Source organism: Leptodactylus fuscus, chromosome 6 (assembly GCF_031893055.1).
Source record: "Leptodactylus fuscus isolate aLepFus1 chromosome 6, aLepFus1.hap2, whole genome shotgun sequence".
In the NCBI taxonomy this organism is placed as follows: domain Eukaryota; kingdom Metazoa; phylum Chordata; class Amphibia; order Anura; family Leptodactylidae; genus Leptodactylus; species Leptodactylus fuscus.
In genome coordinates, this window is record NC_134270.1 from 166,521,301 (window position 1) to 166,535,522 (window position 14,222).

General features: G+C 43.0%; 1 protein-coding gene across 2 annotated transcripts in view; it reads right to left on the reverse strand.

Annotated features, from left to right (window-relative positions):
* Window positions 1-7,535: 7,535 nt before the first annotated feature.
* The window catches only part of GRAMD1A (GRAM domain containing 1A), a 72,541-nt gene continuing 65,854 nt past the window's right edge, over window positions 7,536-14,222 (reverse strand). For both annotated transcript variants that reach the window (XM_075277933.1, XM_075277932.1), the window contains exon 19: window positions 7,536-10,489. In XM_075277933.1, the coding sequence (XP_075134034.1) occupies window positions 10,400-10,489 (90 nt within the window). In that variant the 3' untranslated portion in view covers window positions 7,536-10,399. The remainder of the gene's footprint in view (window positions 10,490-14,222) is intronic.

The window sequence follows — 14,222 nt, forward strand, 5'->3', positions numbered from 1 at the left end:
TTATTTTTTTTAAAAAGCAGTAGGGGTCTGGTAGGGCCCACCAGGGAATTTATCAGTACCCCAGTGGGCCAGTCCAAGCTTAGTCCCAGTAAGCCTCTTTAATGGAAGATCAGTTCCATACATCTAAACAGGGTTGTTTTTGCAGCACACACATGAACTTGAAGCCCCAATGAGATAAAGAGGTCAATGAAATAAATTTTTGGAATAAATCTGCCATGTGTGAATGTGAACATGGATTCATGAACCCAAGCTGTTGGTAGGATCAAAGCATTATGACTAGAGATGGGTGAATGAACCAGATTCTACGTAAATATTCCAAATTGCTAATTTTTTTTACAAAATTGAAGAAATTGGCGATTTACTTCGGTGGAACAAAGATGGCTGCCACACTTCAGACCCCAGAGTATGAAATTGGCGTTTTGCGGATAAGAATCCTCAAAAGTTTTGGGTTTGGATTGAGCCTGACACTTTTGGAAAATTCATGTCGAATCTGATCGGAATCAGTTTACTCACTCAATAATTCAATGGGAAATTTTTGAAAACCTCAACAAAAATTCTTTAAAAATTCAAATAGGTCATTTTCTGGAAAATACACCGGTGCGGAACCCCCCCTGGATCTTCATCCATGTGGTTTCACCACCTTACTATGGAGCTAGCCATGCGTTGAGCACCGATCACAGGACTCGGTCTTGGCAGAGCAGTCAGCAGTTTTTGGATAGCGGGGGTTAAATTAAAAGCTCGCAGCTCATTAATAATGCAAACTTGCTGAGTCGGTGCTTTCTGGCTCAGCGGAAACAAGGCTAAAGGGCGATAAGAAAAAAAATTAACCCTTCAGACCAAGGCCAGGCAGAGGCTTACTCTGACCTGTGATTACAGTAGGCTCTGTGGCTGTCAGAGATTTGCCGCAACGAGAGACATTGGTGGAAAATGCTCATTCCCAAGGGCCCGGTCTGTGCCAGGTTTACACGATGTCTTGTTAAATCAGGCCTTTCATAAGACATTATTGGAAAAAAATACTGAACGCTGTGGGATCAGTGGTGAGATTTCTCATTCTTACTTATGTCAGCCGTTCCATTGATACTGAAGATATAAAGATGTATTGGACACGAGGCTGCATCATACATGGTGGGATTAGACCCCCAACATTATAGGGGTTGTCCAGGGATGGACACTTATCCCCTATACATAGGACAGGGGATACGTATCGGATCACTGGGGGAGCCCAATTTCTGGGTCCCCCCCAATGATCAGGAGGACGGGGGACTGAAAGACCCAAAAGACCTCTTGTGCATGGAGCGCCAGTGTGCTTGCCTGACCGCGCTCCATTGATTTCTATGGAGCTTTGGGACTGTAATCTCTGGCATCCCATAGGGGTAATTGGAGCACTGCTCAAGCAAGGACACTGGCGCTCCATATACAAGAGGGCTTTAGGGACTTTCATTCCCCCATCTTTCTGATCACTGGGGGGCCTTGCAATTGGGCCCTCCACTGATCAGATCCTGTGGATTGGTGGATATTAGAAATGAGCGAACACTGTTCGGACCAGCCGTTCCGAACAGCACGCTCCCATAGAAATGAATGGAAGCACCTGGCACGGCGACCGGCCGCCGGCAAAGTGTACATGCCAGGTGCTTCCATTCATTTCTATGGGAGCGTGCTGTTCGGAACGGCTGATCCGAACAGTGTTCGCTCATCTCTAGTGGATACATGTCCATATCAGGACATCCCCTTTAAGGGTATATTCACATGCCGTAGTCAAATCATGGATTATTGATTTGTTTCTTTCCAATTCTATAATATAGAATCCCTAGCTTTTGTTAGGCCCTTATACATTCCCATAAATTTCCATTGGGCTCAGGAAAAAAATAAATCAATGAGCAGTATTCACCACTACCCCCTGGGCCTCCTACACTACAGTCAGTGATTTCATCTAAATCAGAGGTTCCCAAACTTTTTTTTTTTCTCGTAAACCACTTTCAAAATGTTACTGGTTTCGGTGGACCCCCTGCTGCTACAGTACATTTCTACCATATTCCCAAAACTCGTCAAAAAATGTGAAGATGGAAATTTGCGTCACGGCTGAGTTCCCCTGGACCACTTTGAGAATCACTGATCTAAACGATTGAATAGCTGATTGTCCAAGAAAGGGTTAATCATGTTATTGCCATGACGTCAATTAACACCTCAAGTGCAGGGACCCCTTCAGTTGAAGGAGGAGTCCCAACACTCTGGCACCTGAAGCCCCCTTTGGACACTTTGGACCTACCATGCCCCATAGGAACACATCCAAGAACAAAAGCATTATAGATACAAATAGAGAAGAACAAACCAGTTAGTAGCAAGACAGATTTAGTACGAAATTTTGTGGTTCACCAACCACGAGTCATTACTATACTCTGTGGTCTCTTGAGTCCCCATTGTATAATAAGCAGAGGGTCCATAGGGGGTGCAGAAGAATAATAAACAGTTGTATACACCTACCTCTCCTGGGCTCATTCACGGTGTCCGGTGCTCCTTCATGGATGTCTTTGGTCCTCTTCTGGCCTCCTAGATAATGTCAGTGACCCCAGGGGAACTGGAGACCAGTGATTGGGTCTCAGAGGTCATGTATCACGTTGGCACGCCCCATGTGATCGATGAGGCCCATCATCGGAACAGGACTGAAGTCTAGACATGGGCAAACTGCTTGGTTGCAAACCAGGTTCGGATCAAATATTTCCAATAAACCAAACAAATGGCGATTCACTTTGGATGAACAAAAATGGCCGCTGCATTATACTTTGGGGTCTCTTTATAGCCGTGAGGAAGCCGGGGGCAAAACATGCATTGGAGGGAGAGGTTGTGGTGAACTCTTGGTGTATATACGAGGTATGTATATATACATCTTTACTTTTTGTTATTGTCTAGCTTTGAGCTTAGATACCACATTGCATACTGCAATACTTTGTTATGTAGCATTGACTGCAGTATGTATACATATATATTCTCAGCATCATATATAAGTTGTGACCAGAGGACCATCACTGCTTATAAACTACATGGACATGTCCGGACCGACCACCATACTCGTGCATCTGGCGCTTACCTGTGACGTCAATTCATTGGGGTCCCCATTGAGGTCACCAGTGGACATGGGGACGTCACCGCTGAAGCCAAATCACAGGCCTAAGCAGTGACCCCGGGCACATGAAAGGAGAGCTCCAGATATCCCTGGGGCATCAGAGAGAGAGAACCAGATGCGGCAAGGAATCCCAAAACAAAAGGTGAGCCTGAGTGTTTTTATCTTCATCACCTTCACTGGGTCTGGGTCTCCACCTATTATACTCTGGGGTATGAAGAGACCCCAAAATATAATAACGTCTCTTTCACTTTGGCATAACTTGAGCCAAATAACAGTGTGGTTCGTACAGAACTTGAAACGAATCTTGGTCCCAAACCAGAACCGAATCTTGAGCGTCTCCCATCTCTACTGAAGAAACTCAGTCCCATGAAGGAGTACGAAATGTTACAGAGGGGCCTAGGAGGGATGACTGTTCATGGTCTTCACCTCTCCCGGGCCTCCACTCATTATCCTACTAATATTATAAGTGTGAAAGTTTGTGTGTTTGGATGTTTGTGAGTTTGGATGTTTGTTCCTCAATCACGCTAAAACGCCTGGACGGATTTACGTGCAATTTTCCACAAACATAGTTTTCCCTTAGGATTGAGTCACAGGCTACTTTTGGTGCCACTAAACAACATGGCTTCCTAGCAGGAGACTCACAAAAGCAGGACTCGTAGCCCCAGCTATAGACTCACACACACTGCCTGGCATTTCCTGCCTCAACCTGCCTGCACACTCCTTACTGTCACCTCAGGAGTAGCCCTCACTCTACTCACTCACATTTACATATAGCTTTCCACTATATAACACATCACATTGTCTGTATCACTACATACACAATATAACACATCACATTGTCTGTATTACTACATACACAATATAACAGATCACATTGTCTGTATTACTACATACACAATATAACAGATCACATTGTCTGTATCACTACATACACAATACAACACATCACATTGTCTGTATCACGACATACACAATACAACACATCACATTGTCTGACACAATACAACACATCACATTGTCTGTATTACTACATACACAATATAACAGATCACATTGTCTGTATTACTACATACACAATATAACAGATCACATTGTCTGTATCACTACATACACAATACAACACATCACATTGTCTGTATCACGACATACACAATGCAACACATCACATTGTCTGTATCACTACATACACAATACAACACATCACATTGTCTGTATCACGACATACACAATACAACACATCACATTGTCTGACAATACAACACATCACATTGTCTGTATCACGACATACACAATGCAACACATCACATTGTCTGTATCACGACATACACAATGCAACACATCACATTGTCTGTATCACTACATACACAATACAACACATCACAATGTCTGTATCACGACATACACAATGCAACACATCACATTGTCTGTATCACGACATACACAATGCAACACATCACATTGTCTGTATCACTACATACACAATACAACACATCACATTTGCTAGCCCGCCAAACTTTTTAAAGCACTTTTACAGTTTCACACGTCTGTGTCCGCCCAATTTTCAAATCACCGCAGACGAAGTCACGGGTAAAAGCTAGTACCCTATAATCTAAAAAGATCCCAGCGCATATTAAAGCACTTTCAATTTTTGATCCAAAACTAAACTGGAGGGCAAACCTCCCATGGACTGTCCATTGCTAGCAGCATATTTACATACATGTTAGGTATATTCTATGCTCGTGTATCGATTTGCTCTGCTTTACTATCGTTTGCACCGTTTGATGCCATGTGCTACTATGCCTGTAACTGGGATATACCATTTTGGATGTGAGCTGGAATGGCACTCTCTAGAAGGGATGAGGAGCTTCGCTTATATATAGGCCAACCTTGTCCTCTCAATAGTGACTAGTTGAGGAGTTGACACGCGTTCATACCATCTATCCCCTGAAGCAGGCTGCCACATAATATTGGGCTTAGTTAAATTCACAAAGCAAAGCTTCCTGATTTGGTTGAGAGGACTTCCAATGGGTGGGAGGGCAAAAACCTGGCTGTCGAAGCAGATCTGGTTGTTGGCGTATAGTTCATCCACCAGAAGGCAGGCCAAAAACATGGCGAGAGTCTAAACCCTGAGGAACTGAGGAGTGCTTAGGAGCATCTTAGAAGGCAGTGGGGACAACCTCAAGGTCACCGCGACTCATTCCATGAGAAGAAAGCTATCCTTGCATTGGCCCGGTGGCTGAAGACAAGGCGTAAGCAATATATCCATTAACTATTCATCTTACTGTGTTTTGTTGCATTTTAACTGAGTTCCAGTAAAATATTTTGCGAGTCCGGGTGGGTTGTCCCTACAATGTCCCTTTCCTGCACGTTACAGGAACTGGGTCAAAGCGAGTCAAGGAAGGAAGCAAATTTCACAAGGTTAGACCTGGTTTAACAGGGGGTATACATAGACCATGGCAGAAACCATTGACTATAGTGAGGTCCATTGGGTGTCCATGGTTCTCCTCCATGGAGAACTTTTTCCACCACCGATTTCCAACAGAGACTCTGGCGCAAATATGAATCCGTCCTTAGATGCTTACACAGAGAAAAGATAATCCAAACGACAAAAGTTTCAGATGATTTTTAATAAATATTAGCATATTGACAAAAAATTCACACACAGTGTATTCAAGTCTATCTAAACCTGCACTGCCAGGGGCTAGAAGAAGGAGACAGAAGGGGAAGGGGGCATAACTTCAATATAGACTCCCATCATGAAAGGAACTGCTGAAATTAGAACTACTACTCCCATTCGGCCAACTTATTCCCAAATGGGTCCTTGATCTAACAGATCATGGGGCATGTAATAGTCCTGGGCCCATTTTTTGGACCTCAATGACACCATTGTGGTCGACATAGGTGTCCAACCAACCCAACTGTCCCCTTAAAAACTACAGAACTCCCCAAAAGTGATCAGAAACCAGACCCAACCTTACTCAGCCCCTTGTATACAACCGCACCTCATACTACTCTGAATATATTAACACCCTTAAAGTGACAGTACATGGATTTGTGCAAAATACATTAATACAGTGTGAAAAGGAGCTGGGATGGTGGATATTGGAGAATATGAATACTAGAGGATTGTTACCCCTTTATCTTCAAAATCGTAAAGAGAGAGAGGGTCTACCGGCACAGCAAATCGGAGAGAGAAGATTCCGTTACGAGATAGGGGTGCCATCAGATTTTGGAATTGAGAAGGGAGCCAGTAATCATTTAGATTAGGTTTTTTTTTTATTTACAGGTGTTGGCCAGTGAGGGTCTTAGAAGACACTATTGGGAACACCTATACAAAGCCAAATCACACACGACAGCACCTTAGAAAGTACCCCAACATCCTACTGCCCGTCAATTAGGAGCCATGACATTACCCAGCAGCAAAATGGTAAAAGGTAAAGTCATTACATCTGAATCCAGCCTCTTGATTATGGTTAAAGGGGAACTCCACTTAGCATCAGGTTACCATTGAATTTTGCTAAATTTGAAGTAGTATATGATAGATTCATGAAAATCGATATTTGGGACTTGTGGATAGAAAATCAAGTCACCCAAGCATGTCTGTGGGGCAGGGAAGGAAACTGGTACATCCAGAGTAAGCCCTTGTAAACATGGGGAGAACATGCAGGTGTGGTCCTGGTCAAATTCTGGATTTTCAGTCTCCATAGTGGAGCCTGATAGAACCAATCATCATTTTTGCTACTGTTTTGGCGTGGCAAAACAAAATTGAAGAATGGCTATGCCGACCATATAGCTAAAGGTGTTAGCAACAGGTGACTTCTTCCCATTTCTAAAGGAAAACATGTCTAATGGTATTGTAACCTTCTAGCTATGTAGAGTTCCCATGTCAATTTGACTGCAAGGCCTTAGGATGGGAACTTAGGTTTGGGGTGAAGGGGTGGCATGCTAAAAAAAAGTCATACAAGGTTAAGGAGTGCTACAAATAAAATAACACATATTTCTTACATTCATATGCCAAATACTAAAGAAACATTTTGCCTAGGCTAGTTGACCAAGACTTGAAAAACCAAGTTTCGAAGACCAAGGCTTGAAGACCTAAGATTCTAAGAACAAGGCCAAAAACCAAGGCTAGTTTGCCAAGTTTCAAAGACCAAGACTCAGAGACCTAGACTCAAAGAACCTAGGTTTGAAGAACAAGGCCAAAGACCAAGAATCAAAGACCAAGACTTGAAGAACAAGGTCGAAGACCAAGACTTGAAGAACAAGGTCGAAGACCAAGACTTGAAGAACAAGGTCAAAGACCAAGACTTGAAGAACAAGGTCAAAGACCAAGACTTGAAGAACAAGGTCGAAGACCAAGACTTGAAGAACAAGGTCAAAGACCAAGACTTGAAGAACAAGGTCAAAGTCCAAGACTTGAAGAACAAGGTCAAAGACCAAGACTTGAAGAACAAGGTCAAAGACCAAGACTTGAAGAACAAGGTCAAAGACCAAGACTTGAAGAACAAGGTCAAAGACCAAGACTCGAAGAACAAGATCAAAGACCAAGGTCAAAGACCAAGACTCAAAGAACCTAGGTTTGAAGACCAACCTTTGGTCTTTGGCCTTGAAGGCTTAGGCTTGAAAGCCAAGGTTTGAAGACCTTTGAGTTGCCTGCCACTAGATATGTTGTGATATGGAAGAGCTCTGTCTAAAGTGCCAGTACATGGGTCCTAGCATCCATTCTTCCATGTTTTACATGAATACAGTCTGGTGAGGTATTTTACACATATGAATATCAATGGGTCCAGCCCATTGTCACATCTCGCCCTGCCTCCATCCCATTCAATTTATGAACAAACTTAATCTGGTGGTTCTGGCAGTGACGTTGTGGTCTGCAGTGAGGACCCCAGTGAAATACGCGGCAGTGATGAAGTTAATTGTAAATACTTTGCAGGCGTTTGACAGGAGTAATAAATTAAACACATAAAGGTCATCTGCGTTCCAGCAAAATAAATTAACAATGGTCTAAATAATCCGGGACATAAATGAACCAATAATAAAGGGTTTACAATGAAGGTTCCCTTGTCAAATTTAAAGTGCCCTGTCACCTACAGAGGAAGCAGCCATCAATGGAGAAAGGTCTTCGCTTTTTGTGGATTCCTTGGATTTTAGAAAGCAACTACCAGTAGTGGGGGTTCCCAACCTGAACCTCCTTACTATTCAGTCGAGAACTGCATCCAGCACAATCCCCAGAACCGGAAAACGGGGTTAATCAACATAAACAGATGGCAGCATAGACATCCATTAATCTATTCTGTGGCAGCTATTCAGGGAGACTGAGCTGAAATAAACAACTTATCGAGGTGGGTTCCCACCAGCAAGAACCCCAAAAATCTACAATTTTGTAAGGGATCCAAGAAGGACTTGTCTGGAATTAATTGTGCAAATGGTTTTTTAGAAGCATGGAAATGCACAAGGATCTTAAATTATAGAGTTGGTCAAGACTAAGAGAAGAGTTGCCCCAAATGCACAACGCCAAGACCAAAAGGAACGTCCGGTATCTCATACTGGATGAAACTCATAATTCAATCGGCAACAGATGTTAGGAATCACAAGGCACTGAGCATGTGCCTGAGGCTAGGCTCACATCTGAACCGGGCTCTCCATTGTTTGGGTCTTCTGGTGGAACCAGACCCGTGGACACTAGAAATGAGCGAGTAGTATTCGTTCGAGTAGGTATTTGATAGAGTACTACGGTATTCGAAATACTCGTACTCGGTCGAATACCACGCGGTAAATGTAAAGGCGTTTATCACATGGTATTCGACCAAGTAGGAGTATTTCGAATACCGTAGTATTCGATCAAATACCTACTCGATTGAATACTACTCGCTCATCTCTAGGGGACACCAGCAGTCTCCACCGTCTTCATACTGAAAGCAGTGGATAAAGTCCTCTGTGCAGGATTTCCGGCGGTTGCTTCGGGAAGACTCCAATGGAGACTCCAGTGCGGATGTGAACTTAGTTGGTTTACAAAAAGTCAATCCGAATATTTCTAGACACCGGATCATAATGAAAGAATGCGCAAACACTCATTCCAAGAGATTGCAATGGTGTTCATCCATGTGCCCTGGGGGAGCTTAGTTGATATCCATTGCAGACCAACAGACTGATGCTGCCTGCTCTGTAAGTAAAAGGATCCACTTTAAAAATGTTGCGAGAGGAATAAAACATGGCTAATAAGAGGCCTCTCTTCTGCTAGAGAAGAGGACGTCTCGCTAAAATAAAATAAATAAATACCTAAAAATTCTAGAGTAAAAGTCGCCTCGCTCTGAAGAGCATGAGATATTGGAGGCTACAACTAGGGGTAACATTCATGGACTGCAAAAGAGGCACTCAGGGTTCAGCTCTCAGGATTGGCGCACCAAGCGCGTTCTAGAAATAATACCTCGATAAAAACTACATTCCAATGAAAGGTCGGGGGTGAGGTCAAGGGCTTTGATTCATTAGCGGGAATGTGTTCACGGTCAGAAGTTAGAATCACAGTGCTGATTTGGAGTTAAGACTACCCCTGGGCCAGACTGTAAGAATCTACTCTAGAATTAAAAATAAAAAAAACCTCAAACATAATGCTAAAGCCTATGACATTATGCCGAGTGATGGTGCCTCATACACCCCACCTTTAAGGGCAATCCCATTAGACTGCAACAAAAGTTTCCGTGGAGTGTCGTACGATGGAGAAAACCAAAAAAAAAAAGGCAAGTTTCAGGTAGTCATGTAGGTCCATGTTAAAGGAATGCCAAATGTGCCTCATGGGAAACCGGCCCCACAGCAATCACGGCTCTCCATATTGTCCATGCTGTTTTATATCAAAAGTTTACATAGGTCATCGTCACGAGTCTTGGTGGAAATTTCGACCATAAACGGATAAGGTTCGTGTTCTTTTCGAGTCTCTTTCCACAACGAAAACAATAAAATTTCTCAGACAAAAACAAAAAAAAGTTCCCTTTTATACTCTATATTTTTAAATAGTGGCGAGACATGCTCACCTAGGGAGGAACCACTCTCCCCGTCACTGCAGCTTATTGTACATCTCATCGTCAAGTAGACTTGCATCCCCGAGACGGTTATTCTTGAAGGGAAATCGTATCCAGCCCTCCATTCCTGAGAACCAGCTATGGTGCTCAGGTCACCGAACTTGTCTCCAACAGCAAACCTTCTTCCAGGATCTGCTCAATGAATTGTCTTCCCCCGCGACTTAAATGTCCCTCTGGATTAGAGTATGGAGATCATGGGTCATGATAGAGCATCTTCTTCTTGAGTTGTTGTGGAGGAGGCATCACTCACCAAAACCCCCTGTTGTAGTCTCTGCAAGGAGGATCTCATCTGGAAGAGAAGAAGCAACGTTGGACTTTTTAGGTTGAGTCAATATGGTTACACTTAAACCCCAAGAATCAGATCTTAGTTAGGATTGAGCAATCGGGAAAGATTGGATCCCGATCGGCGATCGAGCAAATTTCACGATCTGCTGGAAAATGATCGAAAATCGGATTTTAAAACGATCCCGAAATCTCAAGATCGGCTTGATAGGGACATCAATGGATCCCTCTGTATGTTGTAGAGGTCCTAATTAGAGATTAGATTGCAGGCCTGCAGAAGACACACGCACACAGCTGATGGTGTACCAAGTGAATTCTAATTTTATTGTAAGAAAAAGGTAGTTTAAATACATTACAGACAAAGAGCTGGCTTGGCTATTCTAATTAGTATAACATGATTGGTCATAGAGATATAAGATAAGCCTGGCACATGACTATTGGCTGAGGCTCATTATAATCTGCATCTCATTATAATTTCCAGAACTGGGATGGACTTTCCCATGAAACAAAGAAGGATTCAAAATACTTATGTGTGAGCTAACATCCCAGACTATGTCTATATGTATATATCATGGCAAAAGAGATAAGATGACATGTTGCAACTTAATTAACAATGAGCTACATAGATTCTGTCTATACAAACTCTAAGTGACCTTCATAAACCATAAAATATGACAAAGTGCCCAGATACCATAAGATTAATACTTTTGTTGGTTATGTGTCCATACATCATGTAAAGGAGGTAAGAGATATACAAAGTCAGCTGCATCTTCTCAAAATGAGGCCCTTGAGAGATAAGGATTAGCAACCTATGTATTAACATTCATTATCACATTCCTTAAAGTCTAACAAAGGGCCTCCTTGACTTAAGAAGAAAAAACACATACTTATACAGTTTATATGTGAAAGAGTACAAGATGGCTGCCAAAATACAAAGATGGAGGACTTAACTCTAACAGGCTCAACCCTAATCTTAGTATGATGTACATAGCTCTACTGTGAACAAACAGATCGGTTATGTTGAACTCCAACATCCTAATCACTTTTTCCCACAACATCTGAAGTCAGGAGAAAGTTGAGACATCACCAGATATAGAGTCCCACCGAAACAGTTACCACAAGTCTTTTACAAGCAATAATTGGGTTTTCCATTCTGACCACCTTTAGTGGTCTCAGTACCAAGAACCATTGGTTACCTACCAATCTGCTTCCACCTCAGTAGAGATGATCCCTATTTAAAGGCATCATAAACCATTGGTGGTGAGGAGTTATCTCCAGAAGAAGTCAAGTCTGGCCATAAATACTACTTCCAGCCATCCAAATGAATGTCCAACCAAGTATTGCGTGGACAGACCAGGTTCCTCAGAGTAAGAACCGCTCTTTGTTATTGAAGTCTACTCCATCTTGCCTCATGCGGCATCCAAGAGAGTGGTTGTCAAGATAACAGAACCCTTTGACCCTTCCATCTGGTCTGTTCTTCTTCCATTGAGTTCTTTCTATGTTTTCCAATAAATAACTGCTTCCCAATTTCCCCAACTTCTTAAAGGTCTAACATGGATCAAATTTTGGTAAAATTTGCGAATGTAGTGAAATTTTACTATAGTGAAATTGCTACCCAGATAGAATGGGATTTGAAACAACTTGACATGAGTGGATTGATATTTACTGTTTGCTATTATAATCTGAGGGGGCTATGCTCTATGATGACGCTACGATTCACAGTCGCCCACCACAGTCTCCCACCATCTTTTTGCCTTCCCTCCGATACCATCTGTCCTTCTACTTTACATATCTCCGAACCGGTTTCTCACAGTTTGTGGGAGAGCTGACTGGTAGGAATGACTCATGAAAAATGACTATTGTGAATCTAAAACTAACAAATGAATAATTAAAAAACTTGGTTAATTAAAAATGTATTGTTCAATTTTCTGTATTTTGAAGAAATTTATTATTGGTATCCTGAACATATCAGAAGATACAAAAACAATTCTCTTAATGTATCTTAATGGAGGGACATGTTTGCCTTAGCAAATACCTGTATTCTGTACACATAATATACACTCACCGGCCACTTTATTAGGTACACCTGTCCAACTGCTCGTTAACACTTAATTTCTAATCAGCCAATCACATGGCAGCAACTCAGTGCATTTAGGCATGTAGACATGGTCAAGACAATCTCCTGCAGTTCAAACCGAGCATCAGTATGGGGGGGAAGAAAGGTGATTTGAGTGCCTTTGAACGTGGCATGGTTGTTGGTGCCAGAAGGGCTGGTCTGAGTATTTCAGAAACTGCTGATCTACTGGGATTTTCACGCACAACCATCTCTAGGGTTTACAGAGAATGGTCCGAAAAAGAAAAAACATCCAGTGAGCGGCAGTTCTGTGGGTGGAAATGCGTTGTTGATGCCAGAGGTCAGAGGAGAATGGCCAGACTGGTTCGAGCTGATAGAAAGGCAACAGTGACTCAAATAGCCACCCGTTACAACCAAGGTAGCCAGAAGAGCATCTCTGAACGCCGCACAGTACGTCGAACTTTGAGGCTACAGATGGGCTACAGCAGCAGAAGACCACACCGGGTGCCACTCCTTTCAGCTAAGAACAGGAAACTGAGGCTACAATTTGCACAAGCTCATCGAAATTGGACAATTGAAGATTGGAAAAACGTTGCCTGGTCTGATGAGTCTCGATTTCTGCTGCGACATTCGGATGGTAGGGTCAGAATTTGGCGTCAACAACATGAAAGCATGGATCCATCCTGCCTTGTATCAACGGTTCAGGCTGGTGGTGGTGGTGTCATGGTGTGGGGAATATTTTCTTGGCACTCTTTGGGCCCCTTGGTACCAATTGAGCATCGTTGCAACGCCAAAGCCTACCTGAGTATTGTTGCTGACCATGTCCATCCCTTTATGACCACAATGTACCAACATCTGATGGCTACTTTCAGCAGGATAATGCAATGCCATGTCATAAAGCTGGAATCATCTCAGACTGGTTTCTTGAACATGACAATGAGTTCACTGTACTCCAATGGCCTCCACAGTCACCAGATCTCAATCCAATAGAGGAGCTACTTTGGGATGTGGTGGAACGGGAGATTCGCATCATGGATGTGCAGCCGACAAATCTGCGGCAACTGTGTGATGCCATCATGTCAATATGGACCAAAATCTCTGAGGAATGCTTCCAGCACCTTGTTGTATCTATGCCACAAAGAATTGAGGCAGTTCTGAAAGCAAAAGGGGGTCCAACCCGTTACTAGCATGGTGTACCTAATAAAGTGGCCGGTGAGTGTATAAAAATTCTGAAGTATTTTATTTATTTTTTTAATGCTGTGGTGTTCTGTTCCTATGTTATTCCTCCTACACATTCTTGCCTATATTCAGGGTTGATTTTAACTTTCCTGCCACCCGAGGTGAAAATTGAAATGGCAACCCCAGTCCATTAACTTGGGTTCAGGGCCACATTTGCCATGAGGAGAGAGGAGCATCTTGCCTCACTCGGCAGATTGCGGAGTCCTTGAGGGGGGAGACACTAGTGCCTGCACTTTCCTGGCTGCCTTTAGTAGCAGAACAAGAAGGAGTGGTTGCCAAGTTTTCCATCTCCCACTCAGAAGTGGCCACTTCCCATTCCTGCCACCTGCCTTTATCCACGGTTGCAAAAGGTGAAACATGATTGGTGCTCAGAATCAGCTGCTCCTATGTCCTGCACATGTCACAGTGAGTCTGAGTGACTTGCCGC